Below are 19,631 nucleotides of genomic sequence, written 5' to 3'. Positions count from 1 at the left end.
GCCACAGAACTCCAGAAAGGGTACCATACTTAAGAAGACTTCCTACACAGAGTAGTCAAAAGAATTGGGGTTGGAACAAATTTCACAAAAGCAGAAATGTAAGACTTTTCAGACGGATAAGAGAGCAGAACCAAGATAAGGTTCAGGTATACAAGAGGTCTGTAAAGTCATGAATGGCACACAGAGAGAACTATGGAATGACCACGGATCCCTCGTACAACAGCAGAACTAGGACATTTGGTGAAAACAATGCTTTCCACACAAGGCATGTGTATAAACGGGCTACAAATGGGAGAATTAAACTCACATAAGTATATTGTGGCTCTCTAAATACATGACAAGGGCAACAGAGAACATTTACCCAATACTTTATAAACAGTTGGTGGTCTGCAAATAAAATCCCTGAAACCACTGGCAGCTTCTAACAGAAGGAAATGGCTCTGTGCTTGGCATTTGGTGAAGCTGTGACACACCTGGGGGTAGGCTAATGCAATTCAACAGACAATGAAGAAAATCAAATGAGGAATCCAGTTCAGTTCATAATCCCAAGGGTAACCTGTGCTGCCGAGAATACTCCGGGGTAGTATCACTACACACCTTCTCCTCCCTGACTGCATGCAAACTATGGGCAACAAAACCCTACCAGCAGATGTTACCATGATTTCCTTGTACAAGGTCAACAAACTGCTCGCAGTGATGGTAAGCACATACAGTGATGCAAGACAGAGCCAGAAATACCAGCTTTTACAGACATTTCCTCCTAAGCAGGGAACAAGGGCATTTATTTTGGCAGGGTTGATGAAGCAGGTGAAGAAAAAGGGGGCAGTTGTGTTGTAGATAGGAAAAAACAGCAAGGTCACAGCCTTGCACACACAAAATCTCATATTTAGCAGAGACTGTAGCAATTTATTGGTTTGCAAATTGTAACATCAGATGACAACAGCAAAACCAGACAAGTTTAAAGGCCAAACAAAGCAGATTTTCCATCCGTTGCTTCTCTTGCAGAGAGAACTGGATTTGTTTGCAGTCAACATGCAAATCAAATCCCACCGGTCGAACAATCAGCGTCTCATCTTCCACAAGGCAGATCTTCCAGGGCTCAGATCACTACAAAGAAGGAAAATCTCTTCCGCTACCTGGAGATCTTCTAGCAAACTAAAGCAGACACAAAATTTTAGTTGTTAGTGCTTACAGCTGACACAGAATATTAAAGCTACTGCGGCTAATTTAACATTACAGTTAAAATTGGTTTATTCAAGCAGAAAAGAATCAAGTCGGCAATACAGCAGAACAGGAACTCCCACCTCTCCCATTTACAAGGCAAAGCTCAGCAGGTCTCCTCACTCCTACATTCACATTCCCAGTAAGATGAGGCAAGTGGGAAGCTAAGCACAATATAGCTCAGGCCTAGGCCAGCACATAGAGAAACGCCGAATCCAGCGATTACCAGCCCTGCTCAGAACATTCTCTGTATTAGGACTCTGAGCTGAACAAAAACTTAAAATTAAGAGATCCCACTAAAGGATTGCTGTTTCAAAACAAGATTAGTTACTAGTTTTCATGGGACCAGAAAGAATAGGGCCAACTATCCCAGTTAAAGAACTGAACTACAGTAAGAGTCCAGGAAGCAACACTCTGAAACATGTCCCTTTCAGCAATACTTCTGACTCCCTCCAAGCATATCACAGAATAACAGAATGGCTTGGATTGGACGGGATTATTAGTCTCAACCCCCTGCCATGGGCAGGGATGCCACCCACTAGATGAGGTTTTAATATCCCCAGAGGAAGGCTCTACAGGGTTTTAATACACCACTTCTACAGGCAGCACAAACCATTGCTAAAGTACTGTCGTCCTAGTCATCAGACCTAAGAGCATTTCAAAATGAGGTATTAGTTTTGCAGTCCCACACACTCACATTTGCTATTATCTGGTAAAGCAGTAAGTGCTCTTTTGACTTTGCATTCCATTACAGCAATTGCCCTCTTCTCCTTTCACTGGATTTGATGCAGTATATGATGTACAGAATTAAGAGGATTTGCAGCATTAGATTCCCAGCCTACTCTAAGTGTAACACTACATAATATGCTGCCTGATTAGAACATGAGCTTTTTAAGACCGGTTTGGTGCGTCATTCATCCGTGACATGTCTCCTTGGAGGAGAAACAGCAAGGAACAGGCAACGGGTGCGAGGAAGGAGCCACTGATCACAAAAGTATAGGCAGCAGCTGAATTCACACAGCACCAACAGGAGGGAGCCAGAGGGCTTCCAGTGCCTAGAAATTCTGGTTACTGCTTTCAAAATTGCTGCAGTGAACCAGTGCAAGAAATGAGGGCCTCTATTCTTCTACCTCCTGACAAGCAGAGGTCTCACCAGCTTCCACCATAGGTAAGAACAGCTCTTCCCAGCACCAGCCATATATCCACACCTAGAATTAAGTGCAGTTGTGCTGTCTTTCTTTTAAGAAAAAAGAACTGTTATGTTCTGACTTGCTACAAAAGCAGAGATTCAAGAGCTTAAAATCCAGTCATTCACTCTAACACACTGCGATGTGACATTATACAAGATCTCCACCAGTTGTTTTTTTTATGAGCAGAAGTTGTATTAGTACTTGAGTCATGATTTCAAAGCCAGTCTGAGCTTACGAACCCTCCAGTTAGAGCAGAAGTCTCTCAGTAGCACTTGATGCTAATATCTAGACTATAGCCAAACAAGATCATGGTAGGTATGTTTGTGATGAGCCTGAATACTGAGCATTTCTTTCTGCACATGGAGTCCTAGCTGAGGACAAACATATCAGTTTATTCCAAGAACATTGCTTATTTGACCTTGCCCTTGAATTCTGGGGAACACTGGCACTGAGGCAAGGCGGTCTAACCTCTGCCCTGGAAAACCCACTTATTCTTACAGTCCAAGAAATACACTGTTGGTCATGTCACTTCCATTTCAGCTTTTTTTTTTTTTAAAAAAAAACCAGCAGCTGTGCCCCGTTCAGGTTTCTCGTGCACATGAACCCATGTGTTGTTTTGCATTCAGAAGAGCACTCGTGATCCTGTAATCAAATGACATGGGATCCACTTGGAGCTGAGCCTGTATCCTCATTATCCTGCACCAGAGCTGCGTAACTCATGCACACCAACAGTAGAGCAACAAGAGAAGATATGCCCTGACACTATGGCACTTAGCAGGCCTGATACAGTCTTTTACTCAACAATCCTTCCTGTACCAACACATGCTTCCAAATGCAAGGGGCAGCCTGCTCAACTGGCAAATGAACCAGTAAGCTCAGAAATACTCTCAGGGCTCCAAACATAAGATGACTTTGACAAACTTTAAACCTTAGCCCTCAAATCAGATTGAAATACAGACTGCTTGTGGAAAAAGCACGCAGTCCAGACCTCAACTCATTAACCCCAGGATATGAGCATTCACAAACTAACCACCACCTCAGTATCTGAAAGTATCAGAACTCCTTGCAGAAGAGAGTTTTGACTCATTTCAAATTAGGTTCTCTAGATCCATTAGATCATCCTGGCAATGCTAACAGATCCATACTAATGAGGGTCTATGACAGCCACAGGGCTGTCCCTAGCACCCCACCCCACCTCTATTTTAGAGACCTATCGGCACAATGTCTCTGAGCACCACACTGCATTTGGTCAGCTATCACACAAAATGTATTGTAGAACTCCAGTGTATAGGAGTTACATACTCTGCATCACATCTTATTGACAGTATGTACCCTAGATTCTTCATTTAAAACTTCACCCTTGAAGGGATTCAGTCTGTCCAGCATTTCTTATGGGCACTGTCCACAGAACTCACCTACACAAAGCCACCTAAATTCCCTGCTCCATCAGCAGCTCAGTTACAGTGCTGTTGAGAAGACCGTACCAACTCTGATGCATTTCCTAGTTAGTCATTAGGAATCAGTTCATTTCAGCAGAATATCATACTTCCTCACAGGATCGGTGCCTCAGATCTCATTAGACATCTGTACCTGCCTCAGGTTTATTTCTTTAAATGCTTTATGGCAACACTAACTCAGCTTTATCACCTTCTACGCAGCTATGATCTGAGAAAATAAGGTATCTAATACTGCAATTGCGTGGGGGCTGTTATTAACAGTTAAGAGATCTCCAAGTACACAGACAGTATAATGGCAGCTACTGTGAGTTTCAGAAATAAACACATCCAGATTTGCTCTGCTTTCACACGTGTCTTCCAGCACAGCCAAATACCAGTGACATGGACAGCTGGGTGGCAGTTAAAGCAAGTCCAACATTTTGCCAGACAGCTTGATTCAGCAGTCAAATAGCTTCACCTTTTTGTGCAGTGAATACTGGTAACAGCTCAAGCTACTGCAGCTTTTAACTGCAACCTCTGAGTCAGCCATATAGCAATACCTTCCTGCGCAGAGACTATGAGAGCCTTCAGCCCACAAAAGCCTACTCAGCCATCAATTCTTAGTTTTGTGTTTATTATGTCATAATATCAATTCCTCTACAAAATGTAGCCCAAGCTGTTGAATGTCTCTGCAACTAAAAGCTTACAATTAAGCTGTCCAGAAGGCCTGCCCCAAGCACGGGGAGGCAAGGCACTAGGACCCAGGCTACATTCACAGCCCTGTTTTTGAACACGTCCTGAGTTGTTCAGACACTCCAGATGCTGCAGAGGTTGAAAGATAGAGATGATTTGACTATTGCACAGCCAGAAAGTGATAAATCACTTTAAGGCTATTAGTGCTTGAAAGATTTACATCAACTCCAGCAAGCTCTGATCACATTCTGGTGTCTGGCAAAAGGTATCAAGGACAAACCTGAAAAATAAGAGACCAAGATGAGGACAGAAGTATTAGTAGGGTTTCTCAAAGTTGAAGTTGCAATGTGCTTTTTCCTGCATGTTTCAAGAATCTCTACAGTTCGACACCACTCAGTTTTATCAAATGTACAACTTTGAATTTTAGGCTTGCCACAGATGCTGTAGCTGCAGTTATTATGCTTCAGCAGCAAAAGCTAATGCTGAACACAGCCAAATTCAGTATCAGCTTTCAGTACAGTTTTTAAATTAGTGCCCTAGCATTAACACAAAGTAGAATTTCAGGCATTGAGTTCTCAAGGACGGTGCATCATGAGAACTTACTTCTCATCCTCTTCTGTTGTTCCAGATGCAATGGGGCAGGGGAACAAAGTGCTCACTTGCCTGCTAGTCCATTAAAAACATGCACAGAAGCCTCCATTTGAAAGTAGCCTACTCCAAAACCACTTTCAGATCAAATTATTTCTCTCTTATCTGTCATTTTATGCTATATTTCATGGACACAATGAGGTCTCGTCCTGCTCCTCAGGGCACACTACTTCGGTTGGAAGAACTACAATTACTTCAGATACAACTGAAGAGCACAAAAGTGTTTGGGAACAAGGAGTCCTAAAGGTATAAGTAGAAATCATTATTTCAAAGCATCCCTTGATTTTCATTCACTGGTAATGCAATAGCATCTTACAAATGAAGCCTACTGATTACAGTGCTAGGCAGCAAGTGCACCTAGAAGTTATCTTCATTCTAAAGAATGCCCCAAAAATACAATAAACCCAATTAGTACGATATTATGAGTTGGGAACATGCAGTTAACACCCCATTTTATAAGCTACATTAAAGTCTCCAACAAAGACCTAAAAATCAATTGTTAAGAGCATACTGCAGATACTTATTCATGAATAAGAACTGGGTTTTTTGAATTTCAGTCCATCAGAGGCCCACATTTCTATAGCAACACCCCCATTAAGCACCAGGAAATGGGAGACCTACTTAAATTGCAGCATAATTTCAATTATTCCAGGAAGCCTGCTTGAAAAGCTCCTGCCTTTCAGAGAAGTGATCTTTAAAGTTGTGACTGAAAAGCATTTGAGCTTCTAAAGAAGTGAATTACAAGTTCTTCTCCGTTAGGGTCATGAACACCCATTTATAGCCTTCTTTCAGCAGGAAACTTGAACAACACATGTTTCAAGACAGAAAGAACTTACATAAGTTGTCTTCAGCTTTATTAATACAAAGAGCAAGGTACATGAGGAGGCCTTGGGACCTTGCCTGTTAGTCAAATTGGTCTTTCAGCAACCAGTCTTTTAGGCAATCAATACATCTTGTCCACCTTTTGTCAAGTCTGTATAAAAGTGCAGCAATACAGGCAACAAGAGGAAACCAAAGTCATGTCATCCTTCTTGAGCAGCCATCAGAAGTGGTCACCTCCAGTGGCCATTAACCACTGCTTCTTGATTAACAGAGGCAGCATGTTCCCGTATCTTCTTCAGAGGGAATTACACAGTTCCATCCTCTTCTATAAGGTATATAGCCAACTCTACTTTATGCACTATGATAGTGCAAAGTAGTCCCAAATCTTCATGTCAGATATTTTAAGTTAGAGGTGAAATAACTGCCTTAGACTTCTTGCAGCTACAGCTTGTTACTGCGATATAGGTCAAGTTTATCGTTTTGTCATCTTCTGGTCAAACAGGTTAAAAAAGCCTGCTCTAGGATTTCTACAAGAAAATTAAGAGCACTAAGAGCTCTTTGCATGGTGTGCTGGACTCAGTTGCCCAGATAACAGAGTTCCACCAGAGCTTAAACCCCCTATCTCCACTGCTATGGTCCTACCCTTCCTTCTCACATCAACCCTCCACTGGGTTCTGAGACCGGCTGTAACAGCATGTACCAACACGTGCCCAATAAGCCAGCTTAAGCTGACCTGGTCCAGAGTTCAAAAAGGATCAAGTACTGAAGGACGTTATATAGTTTATGTGGCCCAAGACAATTCCTCTTCACTCAATGCAGCCCAGGCAAGGCAAAAGGTTGGACATCGACGAGCTACAGCATGTACCCTTTGTTACATCCCTGTGCTTGACTGCAGAGGCAAAGGTCAATCTTATAAAAAAAATTAAGTCTTTGCTTACCTTTGTTAAGGAAGTTTGAAGCATCCTAAAAAGTGATAAGGATGAGAATGCAGAAACTAGAACTTATTTCAGTTAAAAGGGAAAAAGCTTGGTACATACTAATGCAAATGTGATTTTGATAACGTGTTACAACAACAGTTCCTTACCCTTACCCTCAGTATTTTGCAAGCAAGCAGGATTTAACCTTGCTGACGTTCAGCAACAAATTCAGTGCTGTTTGCATTTATTGACTATAAACATCCAAGCTATGAAGCTAGCAGAAGAGAACAAACCTTTGAGCTAAAAGTTAATTCAGCCCTTGACAATATTGAACAAGACAACTAGCAAGCAAAACAGACCCATCTGTGAGAACTTACCGTTAGAAAGATAACTAGGTTCATTCTTCTACTCAAGAAAAAAAGCTCCAGGTAAGAACTGGAATCAGCTATTTTCTTGTCTCAGTAATCACAAGTGGTACAGAATCCTTGCTTTACAATCAGTGACCTGAGACTGTCACCCTGTAATTACAGGCACCAAGTCTGGTATGGGTAGAAAAGCAAACAAGACCACAGCAACAGAGTTAAGCTGATCAGAAGGTACCTCCAAGTTAAAAATTTTAATGCCGGGCTGTACATTTATGTAGGACTTGCTTTTTCTCAACCCTCAAAAAAATAAAAGCACTGGTTTTATTTCATTCATCTGGAAGGTTAATTAAAACACATTTGCCAGCTTTCAGGATTTTGTCCTCCAAAGTTAAACCAGGAAGCATTTAGATGGTGCAGACCAACAGGGAGAAACACATCACGATTACTGCTTGCCCTCCTCCCACAGCCTGGGAAACAAAGCTGCCCTCCAAAGGCATCACCGTTGTCACCATTAATTTGACAGAGCAGATTTGCTACTGGATGATATACACTGGACAGCAAGCCAATGACATTAACATAATGAATGCTGTTAAAAAAAGCTGCACTGTGACTCCAGAGGGCTCCCAATTCTGCATCACTGCCTGCTTTAATGCAATCACTCTACTTTCCTCTGTACATCACCAGCAAGAGTCTGCTGAGTCATAGAGCCTGTAGGGACACCAGGAGCTGCAGGGCTTGCGAGTACAAACAACTGCGCTCTGCTTGCTGCAGAGCAAATCACTCCCATCTCAAAAAACAGCAGTGCAGCACTATTAGCCTGCATTCAAAAAGCACCTGGCAAAACCCTTTGAGCCCCGAGGAAACGAGGTAAATAGACTCTGAAGTAGATTGCATCTCAGCGCCCGGTACAATGCAGCAAAATTTCAGCCTTTAAAAAACCATCTTCACAGATCTTTCATACAAATACATTAAGTTCCCCCATTTTCAATGCTTGCAGACTAGGAGTGTCACAGGTAGCCTATATGAAATGCCTAGGAACACATTTGCAAGCACCCTGTCATCGTGAAAATCTAGACATAGGCAGTATTAGCACCAGCTTCAGTCAGATATACATTAGCATTTCAGTGGTTCTCGAACAGTTAGGAACAGTACATGCAAGAAAATATTTTGGTATTTAGACCAGTTAATATTAATTTTCAAGTGGCATCAGTTAATTAGTTCCAGAGCACATTTTCCACCAACAAGGGGGTTTTCATTTTAATGGACATCTATTTGCCCTTCAGCACTTAGGTAGTAGTACTTACACTCGTCAGTGGGAACAGGCTTTAAGTTAGATGCTTAAAACAATGACACACAAGCTTTAAGCCAGTAGTTATTTCAAGACTCAGTTCTCAATTTAAACTAGAAGCAATTATGACTGCACCGCACCACATTAAGTGTACAGATGCATAGGGAACAGTTTTCCATCTGGATGGAAGTAATCCATATTGAATAAGAAAGAACCGCGCTACTAAAGCTTGACATCTGCTTCAGAAAAATAATCCTTGAGGAAAACACGGCATGATTGGGATTTTTTCCCCCACTGCCAACACTGCATGGTGTATGACTCGTGCTGAGCTTTTCACCGCTCTTACTTGGTTGTAATGATTCTCTAAAGTACAAAAGCTTGGATTCACATCAAGATCTCAATACTAGAAAAAAATGCATTCTGTTTATAGTCAGTGACATTCAAGTTAAAAGTGCTTACTAAGCACTCATATTTCTTACCAAGATAGCTACAGTACTCCTTGAAACGACCTCTTCCACACAAAAGAGAATATGCATTGACCTTCAAGGCAGTAAATCTATGCAGAGCTGGCACAGCAGAGGGGCTGCTGTATGTAATTTAATAAGCAGAGACAGCAAAACAAAGAATGAAAAAATAAACTGACCTTGTGTTTTGAATGCTGAAATTTTGACCCCTCCTGCTCATCATGCTGCACCGAGTCAGCCCTCTCCCTCACGCTCCTATACCCAGGGCTGGGTATGATGTACTCTTTTCCGATGTCGATGTCTTTCATCTTCTGTAAACGCCAGGGTTTACACCTGTGTTTGCACCTCAGCAGTCTGGAAAGAAATCAAATTCCACTTCGTTATGTGTTACACCCAACACATTACAAATAGTTGAGTCAAAGGAACTAAGTAAAAGTAAAGAAAGCAATTGTAGAGGAGTTTTGTTACAATAAGGCTGCGATAATGTGACTGAGAAGTCCCATAACAGCAGCTCCTTCTGAACTAGTTCAAACATACCCTGAGGTGACTATAAATGGTACAAAGGCTCTCAGTGCACTCGAGTACAGTCATAGTACCCCCCCTTAGAACTCTGAACTATGATTATGCAGTTTGACAGATTAAATAACTGCAGCATTTAGTTAAAACCTCGAGAAACTATACTCAGAAGATCAAACCTCCCCTGAAGTCCTTTATTAACATTTAAAATCGCACAAACCCCACGGCTCACCAGCACAAAGTTCTGAATAATACATCTCCCTATATATGTATCGCACAGTAAGATGAGTCATCCCACGCACCTCGGAGAAAACACTCCTTCTCCATAAAATCATTTGCTCGCTCCAGAGGCCTGAGCCAGCATTACGTACAGGGCCCCCCCTGAGCGCTGCCTCAGCCTACGGGCCCCGCTGTAAGGGCAGAAGGGGATGTGAGCCCCACAAGAAAACCACCCCCCCCCGCAACGCAGCGCTCAGCCCCCCCCGTTCCGCACCCCCGAGGGGCCGCCCCGCGCCCACCCCCTCAGGGACACGGCCCGCACTGCGGTTCCCCTCACAGGGACGAGGGGTTCGACCCCTCCTCACAGGGCCCCCTCACCCACACAGAGGGTCCCGTCCCGCTGCCCCCACCCCCGGTAACGGGCGGGGTGGTCCCGCTCACCTCCGCCCGCCGACTGCCCCCACTGCGGCTTTTCCACTCAGCGGCCGCGCAGCCAAACAACATCCCTTATAGCGGTTCCGGCGTCCCCGCGGCGCATGCGCAGAGAGGAGGGCGGGGCTGCGGCCGCCGCTCCCGCGCGGCGCATCACGGGAAACGTAGTCCTTCGCGCGCAGGCCTCGGCCAGGCGGGCGGCGCGCTAGGAACTACACTTCCCAGAATCCCTCGAGAGCGCTACCGCCATCTCGCTCCCCCCTTCCCGCGCCCCGCCCTGGTCCTGCCGCAGCGTGGGGGGTCTGGAACGTTCGCCGCGGGCTGGGGAGAGCGCGCGGGGGCTGCAGCGGCGTAGTGGGCGCGGTGCAATGCAAAGCCATGCAATGCAAAGCCATGCGATGCCGTGCGCCCCACGCCGTGCTGAGCCCGGTCCCGCCGAAGGGCCCTGCCCCGCTCTTGGCTCTTTGTCACCCGCTGCTGCTGCTGCGGGGGTGATTTACAGCCTTTCAGCAAAGGGAGAGCGCGCAAGAGGAAGTTCCCCGCTGAAAGGCTGTAAATCAGCCCCGCAGCAGCAGCAGCAGCGTCGTCGGTTATGTGCTGACATCCCCTGTCCTCATGTGACACCGCCCCGCCAGCAGCCGCACTCCGGTGCCACACTGAAGGGCTTTATGTAACTGCGCCCGGGCTCGGCCCCTCCTGATGAGCGGCGCGGTGCTTTTCCACTCCCACTGCCCAGAGCTCTCAGAAACGAATTGGACGGAGACGGCCCGGGGCCCGCACGCAGCCTGCAGCGCTGCAGAGCAGCACAAGCCCGCAGACAGGGTGGGCCGGAGGGGCTGCGTCCATCCCCGCTCCCTGCGCAGCGCCCCATCCGTCATGGCCCATCACCGCCCCCTCCCACTGCACCCGGGTGCTCCGGGCTCTCAGCCCGAAGGATTTCCCAGCGCAGCAGCGGCAGAGCACCAGTTCAGCCTCTCTGGGCCATATTGCTCTCCCAGGAGCCGCCAAACGCTTTAACATCCCATTGAGGGTGCTGGGCGGCCAGAGGCTGTGTGGCATCCCTTCTGCATGCCCACTGTCCCCGAGCTATTTCAGGACAGCAGTGGGATGGGTTCGCCGCCTGGAAAGCACAGTCCGGCTTCCTGCAAACAAAGACGTCAATAATCAGTAATAACGTCATTGCATAATGAGTGCTCAATCTAAGAAGGAATGGGTTTGGTCACGTTCTACTTAAGAGAAATTTGGGATCTAATGGGTTTGGCCATGGTTCACACAGGAGCAAGAAGTCACAAAGGTTTCCTGCAGCCTCAGCGCTGCCGGTGTCCACAGTGAGAGCAGATGTGATGGGCTTGGACCAAAGAAGAGGTTAATCCTTCCCTCCCCTGTTTGAGGCAGGAGTTCATAAATCATAGAATCATAGAATCGAGTTAGAAGGGACCCTTAAAGGCCATCTAATCCAACTCCCCTGCAGTGCACAGGGGCACATACAGCTCCATCAGGTTGCCCTGAGCCTGGTCCAACCCAACCTTGAGTCAGGGATGGGGCAATCACCCATCCTGGCTTGATGTTACTGTGCAGGTGTTGCTGTGACAGTGTTTTGGAGGAAAAGCAGTGCTGCTCATCCCCTTCCCTGCAGCCCAAGTTGGCACCGAGCCTTCACAGCCCAGCTGACGCTGCTTCCCTCATCTCATCACCTTCTCCAAATAGCCATGCCTCTACAACAAATGCCTTTCGCTGTTACAGTTTGTAGGTGTTGATCACCCTGCCCTATTTTTGCAGCATTTCTGCTTGTCAGGGTGCAGGAGAGGTGCAATGCTGCACTGTGTCACATGGATTAAATTTGGGTTGTAATTCATCATTTGGGTCAGGAGGAGAGAGTATGGAAAAAGTTCACCATCTTGGTTCATATGCTGCTTATTTGGGGCTTTATGCGAGTAAGATAGAAGTAACACTCAGCAGCAACCAACATAAACCTGCTTTTTTTCTTACAGGGAGAAGCTTTCAAAGCTGTTGCAACATGTAAAGCATAACCCAGCACAGAAAACCAGTTCAAGGCAGTTCATATCTACGCTGATGGTTCGATCTTTCTTCTACAAACCCGATGATTCAGAGGGCAAGATCAATCCAAGGGCAAAGCACTGCCCAGAGAGCAGAAGCAGGGGGAAACCTACGCATGCTAGCAAGTTGTGTGGCTCCTACAGCTTGCTCCACACCCACGGTTAATGAGTAATCGATGGAAATCAGCAGCATAGGTTGCAGCATAGGTTGAGCCAGAGCCTGTGTGCTCTTGCTGATGTTCTGAGGAAAAACCAGGGTTGAGCCTGGGCTGGTTATGTGGCTGCTTACTTGATGAAGTCAGTGGAAAGGCCAAACAGTGCAACAGTAAAAGGCTGGAGCGGGGTTTGGATGAATGCTGGTGGCTGGGACCCCACCACTCAGCTCTGGGAGCTGCACCCATCAGCTGGCTATCAGCCATCCATGGTCTGCAGATGTGGAGCAGCAGCTTTGGTTGCTCTGCAGCACTAAGAATGAGAACTCCTCTCACCCGAGAGCTGCCAGGTTTCTCACCCGATTGGCCCCAGAGGGGAGGACACAGCCCCTCAGAACAGTGCGCTCAGCTCAGGATGTTGATTCTGGAGCTGTCAAGGGCTCTGCAGCAGCGGTGGTGGTCAGGACATGGCCAGTATGACCTTCCCTTTGGCTCTCAGGATGCAGTCACAGTGTGTTACCAAGTACAGGCTGAACTTGTCCTCCGTGCCAGGCAGGCACCACCTCTTCCATCCCTGGGAGAACGATGGGCCCACCATAAGCTGGGCTGTGGGACGCCCAGAGGTTTGAGACAAAGCCTGGGCCCCAGCATGAGTCAGGCAAGGTGAGGCTTGCAGTGAAGAATCCCTGAGCAGTCTGAAACCTTTGGGCTGTTTGTTAAAGCTACATAAATCCCTGAATGAGGAAACATATGTCTGGAGCAGGTTTGCTTTGCCAAATGGCACGGTGTCACGTGTCTGTCCCACGTTCTGCATACAGGCAGTCCCCAGGCATTTTGCAGCCTCCAATAGGAAAATTGCCGCATGTGATCAAGGCTTCATCAGGTCAGCTGGAAACAAAGCACTGTGCTGCCACGTGCTGCAGAACGGGGATTGGGATAGTGCTCAAGGAGTGGCAATGCTCAGGATAATAAACCCAGCCTAACGCTGACAACCAGAGACTGGCCCAGCCGTGGCCCCAGGACTGAGTACACAGCACTAGGGGATGTAAGAATGAAAAGCATCAGCACCACCTCCTCCAGTGCATAGTTCCTGGACAGGATAGTGCCCAGCCACCAGCTTGTTCTGTCATCCCATGTATATCACACCTTAATCCCATGGCTCAGTTCCTCATCTAAAAAACACATGACTGCTGGAAACCATGTGAGAGAGGCAAAGGAGAGTTGCTGTGTATAAAATGTAGAGCAAGGTCCCAATCCACTGCTGTGAAGAAAAATCCTCCCCATCAGTGAACAGCACTGAGCTTCCTCTTAAAGGCAGAAGACTGAACCAGTGGAAAATTGAAATAAAGGAAAAAAACCTGTTGGTATTTTCAAGCAATCAAACCTCATTGTCTGAGAGAGATAACATCAGTCACCATCTGCTCCTGCTCTGAAATCACAGCAGTTCTTCCTGCAGGGGGAAGAATGACCCCAGGTGCTGCCTTGTGAATCCTGGTGCCACTGCTTCTGTCTGTAAAAAAAAAAAGCCAGGGCCTGCTCTATTTCCTCCGTGCCCTTGCAGCGTTTTGCACAGAGGAAAGCAGAGTTGGTTTAAAGCACATTTTGCTTGTCAGCAGACACACAGGGATGAGGCACAATTCAGACTGTGTTTCTGGCTGAACTCCAGCCTCACCCGTGGGTAAGATGTTCTCTCTGCTACCAGCTGTAGGGAAGCTGAGCTGTGCCTGTGCATGCAGGGATCCAGGCTCTGGGCTCTTCTTGCATCAGCCTTGAGTCAGCTCGGTTTCAGTGCCTTTGGGCTCACCTTATTTCCACACCTACAGCACTGTCTGTGGCCAAGCCTGCAGCTTCATGTTCCTGCCCTGCGGAGCTCGTCTCATCTCAGGTGACAGCATCAAGCCAGAAGCAAGTTTGATAACTTCAAGGCACAGCAGTCAAACGCTGTGATTGGTGATGTGACCAGCGCTTCGCTCCACATTTAAAGGGTGAAAAGACATAGAAATTACACATCTTTTTAGGGAATCAAAGCCAGCATGTAAAGTAGTGCTGCAGCTGTGGAGATGGAGAAGCTGCTCCCAGGGACAATCCAAGAGATTTAATTGCTTTCTGGTTTCCACATATTCTCTTTTCTTTGGTACTACTGCAACTTGAGCCAGCATTTCTGCACTACCAGGAAAAGGTCATCAATCAGCTGTTTCCTTCTGCTTTTCTGCAATGCTATATTTTGAAATATATCCCTGACAAACTAAAAGAAGTGTTGGAGCAATTCCATGGGAAACATCAGTACAGTAACCAGATCTGTAGTGTACAACATCTGTCAAGATAATGTGACCTCTTGCTGGCTTTGATGTGATGGAAGCAGGCTGCAGAACTCTCCCTGAGAAAGTTCCCCTTCACCTTCACTAGACCTTAAGGCAGCCCCAATACAAAGCTTTTCTAAAACAAAATGAGCAAGGGAGTGGAAACATGAAGCTCCTTGGCTGGGGGGCTCTGATACACATGCCTTTCCTGCACAGCACTGGCTGTGCAGGGAAGGAAGGGTTACAGGAAATGTGGGCTCTGCTCTGAGCAGCACTCAGGGAGCTGTGCCTTGATCAAAGGCTTCTGGCAGAAGGCTGTCTGGGAAGTGGGGCTACCTCCTTCCCAAAGCAATGCATCTGGAGCTGCAGCAGTCAGCAGAGGGATTCCTTCTCCCTCGGCATCCCCTCCAAGTAGGGCCAGGGCTGAACTCCAAGGAGATGCTGCAGGAGCCCTTTTCCTCCCCTGGAGGAAGAGAGAGATGAGGAATAACCCTGCCCTCTGCATAGGAAATGGGGAGCAGCCCCAGCTCTGAGCAAGGCAGCAAGAACAGAGCAACACCTGCAGGCAGCATAGGGTGGGAGGGAGCTGGAGCCAGCCAAGAGGCTCTTGAAATGAAGTCCTGTGTTATCTTTGTCAGCTATCTTGGCTGTTTAAATCCAGGGAATTCCCTTTCTGTCCCTGTAGCCCTGACTTGGCACCACAAATCCCCCTCTCGTGATGCAAGTAACACCAGACCCTGTCCCCATAACACTCCGACATTTCCCTTCCAATCCTTCCAGTCCCAAGGCTGTGGTTGCCAAGCCTCATGTCCTGCTCGGCCTTTTGGCTTTCCAAAGGAGCTGTCTTTTTCTCCCTGGCTCAGCCCACAGATTGCTTCCTACCAGCCACTGCTCTAATTCTGAAGGGTGAGCCTCTCTGGGCTGACCTTACACACTTGCTTGGGAAGGGCTGTCCTGCTTCAGGAATCCACACAGGTCAGAACTGGACAACAGTTAGGTGAGAAAACAGGAGGCAGCTCTGCTCCTGTGTGCCATCAAACCCGGGGGAAACCCTTCAGCTCATGCAGTCTGCTCACTTCCCCAAAAATGATCTCCTGATGTTGTGCTAAGGAAGTTCTCCTCCTCGTGACTGGGAGCACTGGAACCCATGACAGCTCCAGTTGTGTCCCCTGATGGGAAACCCACTCGCTCTTCAGCCTTCAGCAGCCTCTGGGGTCGCACAGGGTGGCTGCCTCCAGGAGCATGTGCCAATGCCAGATGGCTGCTGACTCATTTCCCCCAGACAGAGTGTCCTCACTGAGAAGAAGCGAGGAAGAGCCTGTGCCTGCTGTGCCTGGAGCCCCATTGGTCTCTGAGTGACCAGCAAGGTGAATCAGCAAAGAATGGAGCCAAAGCACAAGCAGTGGTACCAGAAGAACACCAGGTAGAGCACGGTTACCTGCATGAGTCTGTCAGCTGGATGTGAGCACTGTCACCCTGAAGCTGGTGCTTCTCAGGAAAGCAGCTGATGAGGGATGATAGAAGCAACGTCCTGTGAGATGAAGCAGGGCATCCCATCACATGGGCTTTGTCCAAGAGCCACATTAGGAGTCTGTTGCCTGCTGAGGCCATGTGGAGAGAGCAAGAACATTGCAAGGTTTGGGACAATACTTGTAAAGGGTTGGAAGCTCAGCTAAAATATGCAGATATGCAGAGCAATGTACCCTACAGCCAGTCAGAGTGAGGGCAACTGAGATGCAGGGAGCTGTGGCAGCAGTAGTGCATCCTGCCCATTGGCAGGTGAACGATGCCCAGCACCTTGCTGGAGGCAAAAGCTACTGAGCAGTTCTGCAAACAGCATCCCATGGTATGTGATAACCCCAGGAGGTGCCGACTGGGAGGCTCGTTGTCTTATTCTCCGCTTTTCAAGGCTGCCAACAAAGGAGCAGCAGGATGCTGAGAGTGGAGGAAGCCCAGCAGTTTATCTGGCAGAAATCCACTTCTGAGAAACGGTGGAGAGGGGACAAAAGAGCAAAGAACAAGGCACAGCCTGTGAGTCAGTGTCCCTGCTGCCAGCCTGGCTGGAGCCCAGGGCGTGGGAGGGTTGGGACACAGAGCAGCATCAGTCTGGGCTTCACCTTTGCTGGCCTACTTGTGGTCTGCAGGTCTCTTTTTACCTGCAAGGCTTGGTTTGGTGCTCATCCAACTCCTGAGATAGGCACAGGGCTGATCAGGCACACAGGAAGGCTGGACTCTGTGAGTATGTCTCATCACCTTGCCAATTATCCAAGGGGTAGGAGCAGCTCTGGGGCTGCTCAGTTAGGTGGACCCCTCTCTATACGTGGCAAGCAAGCATCAGTCACTTTGAGTAAGTCCAGATCGGCTCTGATGACAGACACCCTGTACCAAGTGCCCCATATCACCTCCAGCATGCACTGGCCACCAGGCAGAATGTGCCATCTAGTGAGGGGGAATTTCTCCTGTGCTACATAGATGGTTCCTCCATGCAGACCTCCTGTCATCTTCCTCACTGTGAGTCTCACTGCCCTTGGGAACTCCTGACACAGCTCCCACTCTGAATGTGGAGCCCCAAAGATGTCTAAAGTAGGACCAGATCTAGAGCTGCCTGCCAAGGCTTAGAAATACATCATAGAGCATCTTCTTCACAGAGGGAAAAGCCAGGAAGCAAACAAATGATCAGAGAGGAAAAAAAAAAAAAAAACAACAGAAAAGAGAGAAGGGTTACCCATGTAGGGGCAGGGGCTGGGAGGAGGATGCCTCAGGAAGTAGAGCATCCCCACAGCTCTCACCATTCCCAGAGCTGCTGGATGCTGCTCCACAATGCTCTAAAGGGTGAAGGAGTAGGAAAAAGCCCTGCAGTTCATGGGTTCTTCCACTTCCTGCCCAACCACTGCGGCATATTGGGCTTGGTGGACCTTCAGTCTAACCCAGTACAGCCTCATCTCAATTTCCATGAGCTAATTTCAATTTTAAAAGCTCCCCTGCAATTATATTGCTTTCAGAAAATGTTTGGTGTGAGTGCTATTGGCCTGCAGGTCCTCACTGAAACCAATGGGAAGTATTTCTGCGAAGCCTGAGGAATACTTATCAGGCTGATTTTGAGTTCAATTCATTAGCAATTACCTTGATTTGCCTTCCTTTGCTTCTGCCAATTTACCAGGGCAACGTCTTGGAAACTCACCTCATTTGCAGAGAACAGGATGCAATTAGCCAGATAATCTGCTGATTCCCCCATCAAGTTCTGTGTGCCCGGTCTCGACATGGGCAGGGGCTGTGCAGGCTGGATCAGACCTGATTTCTGGTGCTGTTTATACATTTAATGCTACAAAGGCAGGAAGGAAGATGCTGTCCTGCCCTCAGGCAATGACAAATGCACATCTTGGTTAATTCCTCAAGCTGTAACCTGTGGGCTGAAACAATCTGAGAGCTTTTTTTTTTTTCAGGATTAGCTTCTTTGCTGTGGCAACAGGATTCCCAAGGGGATGCATACACCTATTTTTGAACAGAATGGGAACAATTTATTTCTCCAGGGCAGCTCATTTTTATTTTCTTGCTGTGTCCATCCTTGCTGCTTTATTTCAAACCACTGTCTAAGGTCAAGCAGTCACAAGGTACAGAAAGCACAGTAGGGGCTCAGTCACAAGTACCTGGGGGCAGATGGCATCACATTTTAACAGGTAAGGGAAATGCAGGGAATATCCAATACTGCAGAGTCCTTCAGGAGACGGAGGAGAGTTGTTTTCTATTAAGTCAGTCCCCAGTATGCAATTCAACTGGTGGAAAGAGATGCTGTATTTAGATATTACTCTCTTTTCCCACTCACAGCCCAGTGAAGACCGCTCAGCAGCAGGTGTTGCTCAGGCTGATGATAACACACGGACATCATCTGATGACTGAGTTGCGACTCCATTCCTTTCCCTTGTCAGCAGGATGGGCAGAGCACACTGTGTGCATGGGTTGATAAGCACGTGCCATGTTTCACCCTGGGGAAGGGCCCTATCTTGGAGGGAGTGGATGCAAGTGTTCTGAACAGATCGGTCTCTGGCTGGTCAGTAAGTGAGTGGGTGTAGAAATGCTGGCAGATGGGAGCAGCAAGGAGCAGAGCAGGGCAGCTCATCAGAGTGGGTTATAGGAAGCAAGAGAAGCAGAAGCCAGGAGAGACCAGCAAAGAAGCAGAGCAGGAGCTGAGTGCCTGCCCTGGGAGAGGGGCACAAGTGTAGAAAGGACAGCAAGCACAAGGTCCTGCAGCATCCAGTGCTGGTAAGAGGGACAAGAGTGCTGTAAGTGGGCAGCAGACAGACGTGGAAGAGGATGGATTCAGCTGAGGGTGTGCTTTCTGCCCTTAGTACTGTATGCAGCTAATTCACTTCTGAGAACAAGGCTGATATTGAAGCACTCTAGAAGGGACATCATAGAATCACAGAACCGTTTGAGTTGGAAGGGACCCTTAAGGGCTATCTAATCTAACCCCCCTGCAATGAACAGGGACACTACAGCTCCATCAGGTGCTCAGAGACCTGTCCAGCCTGACCTTGGGGGTCTCCAGGGATGGAGCATCCACTACCTCTCTGGGCAACCTGTGCCAGTGCCTCACTGCACTTACTGTAATTGTTTCCTTTATATCCAGCTTAAATCTCCTCTCTTTTAGTTTGAAACCATTCCCCCATGTCCTATCACAACAGACCCTTCTAAAGTGTCTGCCTCCTACTTTCCTATAGCCTCCCATTAGATATTGAAAGGCTGCTCTCAGCTCTCCCCGGAGCTTTCTGTTCTCCAGGCTGAACAGCCCCAGCCCTCTCAGCCTGTCCTTGTAGAAGAGGTGTTCCATGCCTGGAATCATTTTTGTGGCCCTCCTCTGGATGCGGTCCATGTCTCTCCTGTACTGAGGACTCCACATCTGGACACGCTACT

The 19,631-nt window shown here is 47.5% G+C and overlaps 1 protein-coding gene and 2 long non-coding RNA genes across 6 annotated transcripts in view; 1 reads left to right on the top strand and 2 right to left on the bottom strand.

Moving 5' to 3' along the window:
• Window positions 1-10,376, bottom strand: part of ABCC5 (ATP binding cassette subfamily C member 5) — a 39,093-nt gene extending 28,717 nt beyond the window's left edge. For all 4 annotated transcript variants that reach the window (XM_021395942.1, XM_021395943.1, XM_021395945.1 and 1 more), the window contains exons 1-2: window positions 10,221-10,376; window positions 9,224-9,398 (exon numbers count right to left, since the gene is read on the bottom strand). In XM_021395942.1, coding sequence (XP_021251617.1) covers window positions 9,224-9,352 — 129 coding nt within the window. In that variant the 5' untranslated portion in view covers window positions 9,353-9,398; window positions 10,221-10,376. The remainder of the gene's footprint in view (window positions 1-9,223; window positions 9,399-10,220) is intronic.
• On the bottom strand, window positions 481-9,217 carry LOC110398381. The gene is made up of 2 exons (XR_002438359.1): window positions 7,305-9,217; window positions 481-1,155 (listed from the first exon to the last, which is right to left on the bottom strand). It is a non-coding gene; the product is annotated as an uncharacterized LOC110398381 (long non-coding RNA).
• On the top strand, window positions 11,655-15,564 carry LOC110398383. Its single transcript, XR_002438360.1, has 2 exons — window positions 11,655-12,088; window positions 12,203-15,564. It is a non-coding gene; the product is annotated as an uncharacterized LOC110398383 (long non-coding RNA).

The sequence above is a fragment of the Numida meleagris genome, chromosome 4, assembly GCF_002078875.1.
Source record: "Numida meleagris isolate 19003 breed g44 Domestic line chromosome 4, NumMel1.0, whole genome shotgun sequence".
Classification (NCBI taxonomy): Eukaryota; Metazoa; Chordata; class Aves; order Galliformes; family Numididae; genus Numida; species Numida meleagris.
The sequence above is the reverse complement of the archived record's forward strand: the minus strand, read 5'-3'. Positions and strand labels throughout refer to the sequence as shown.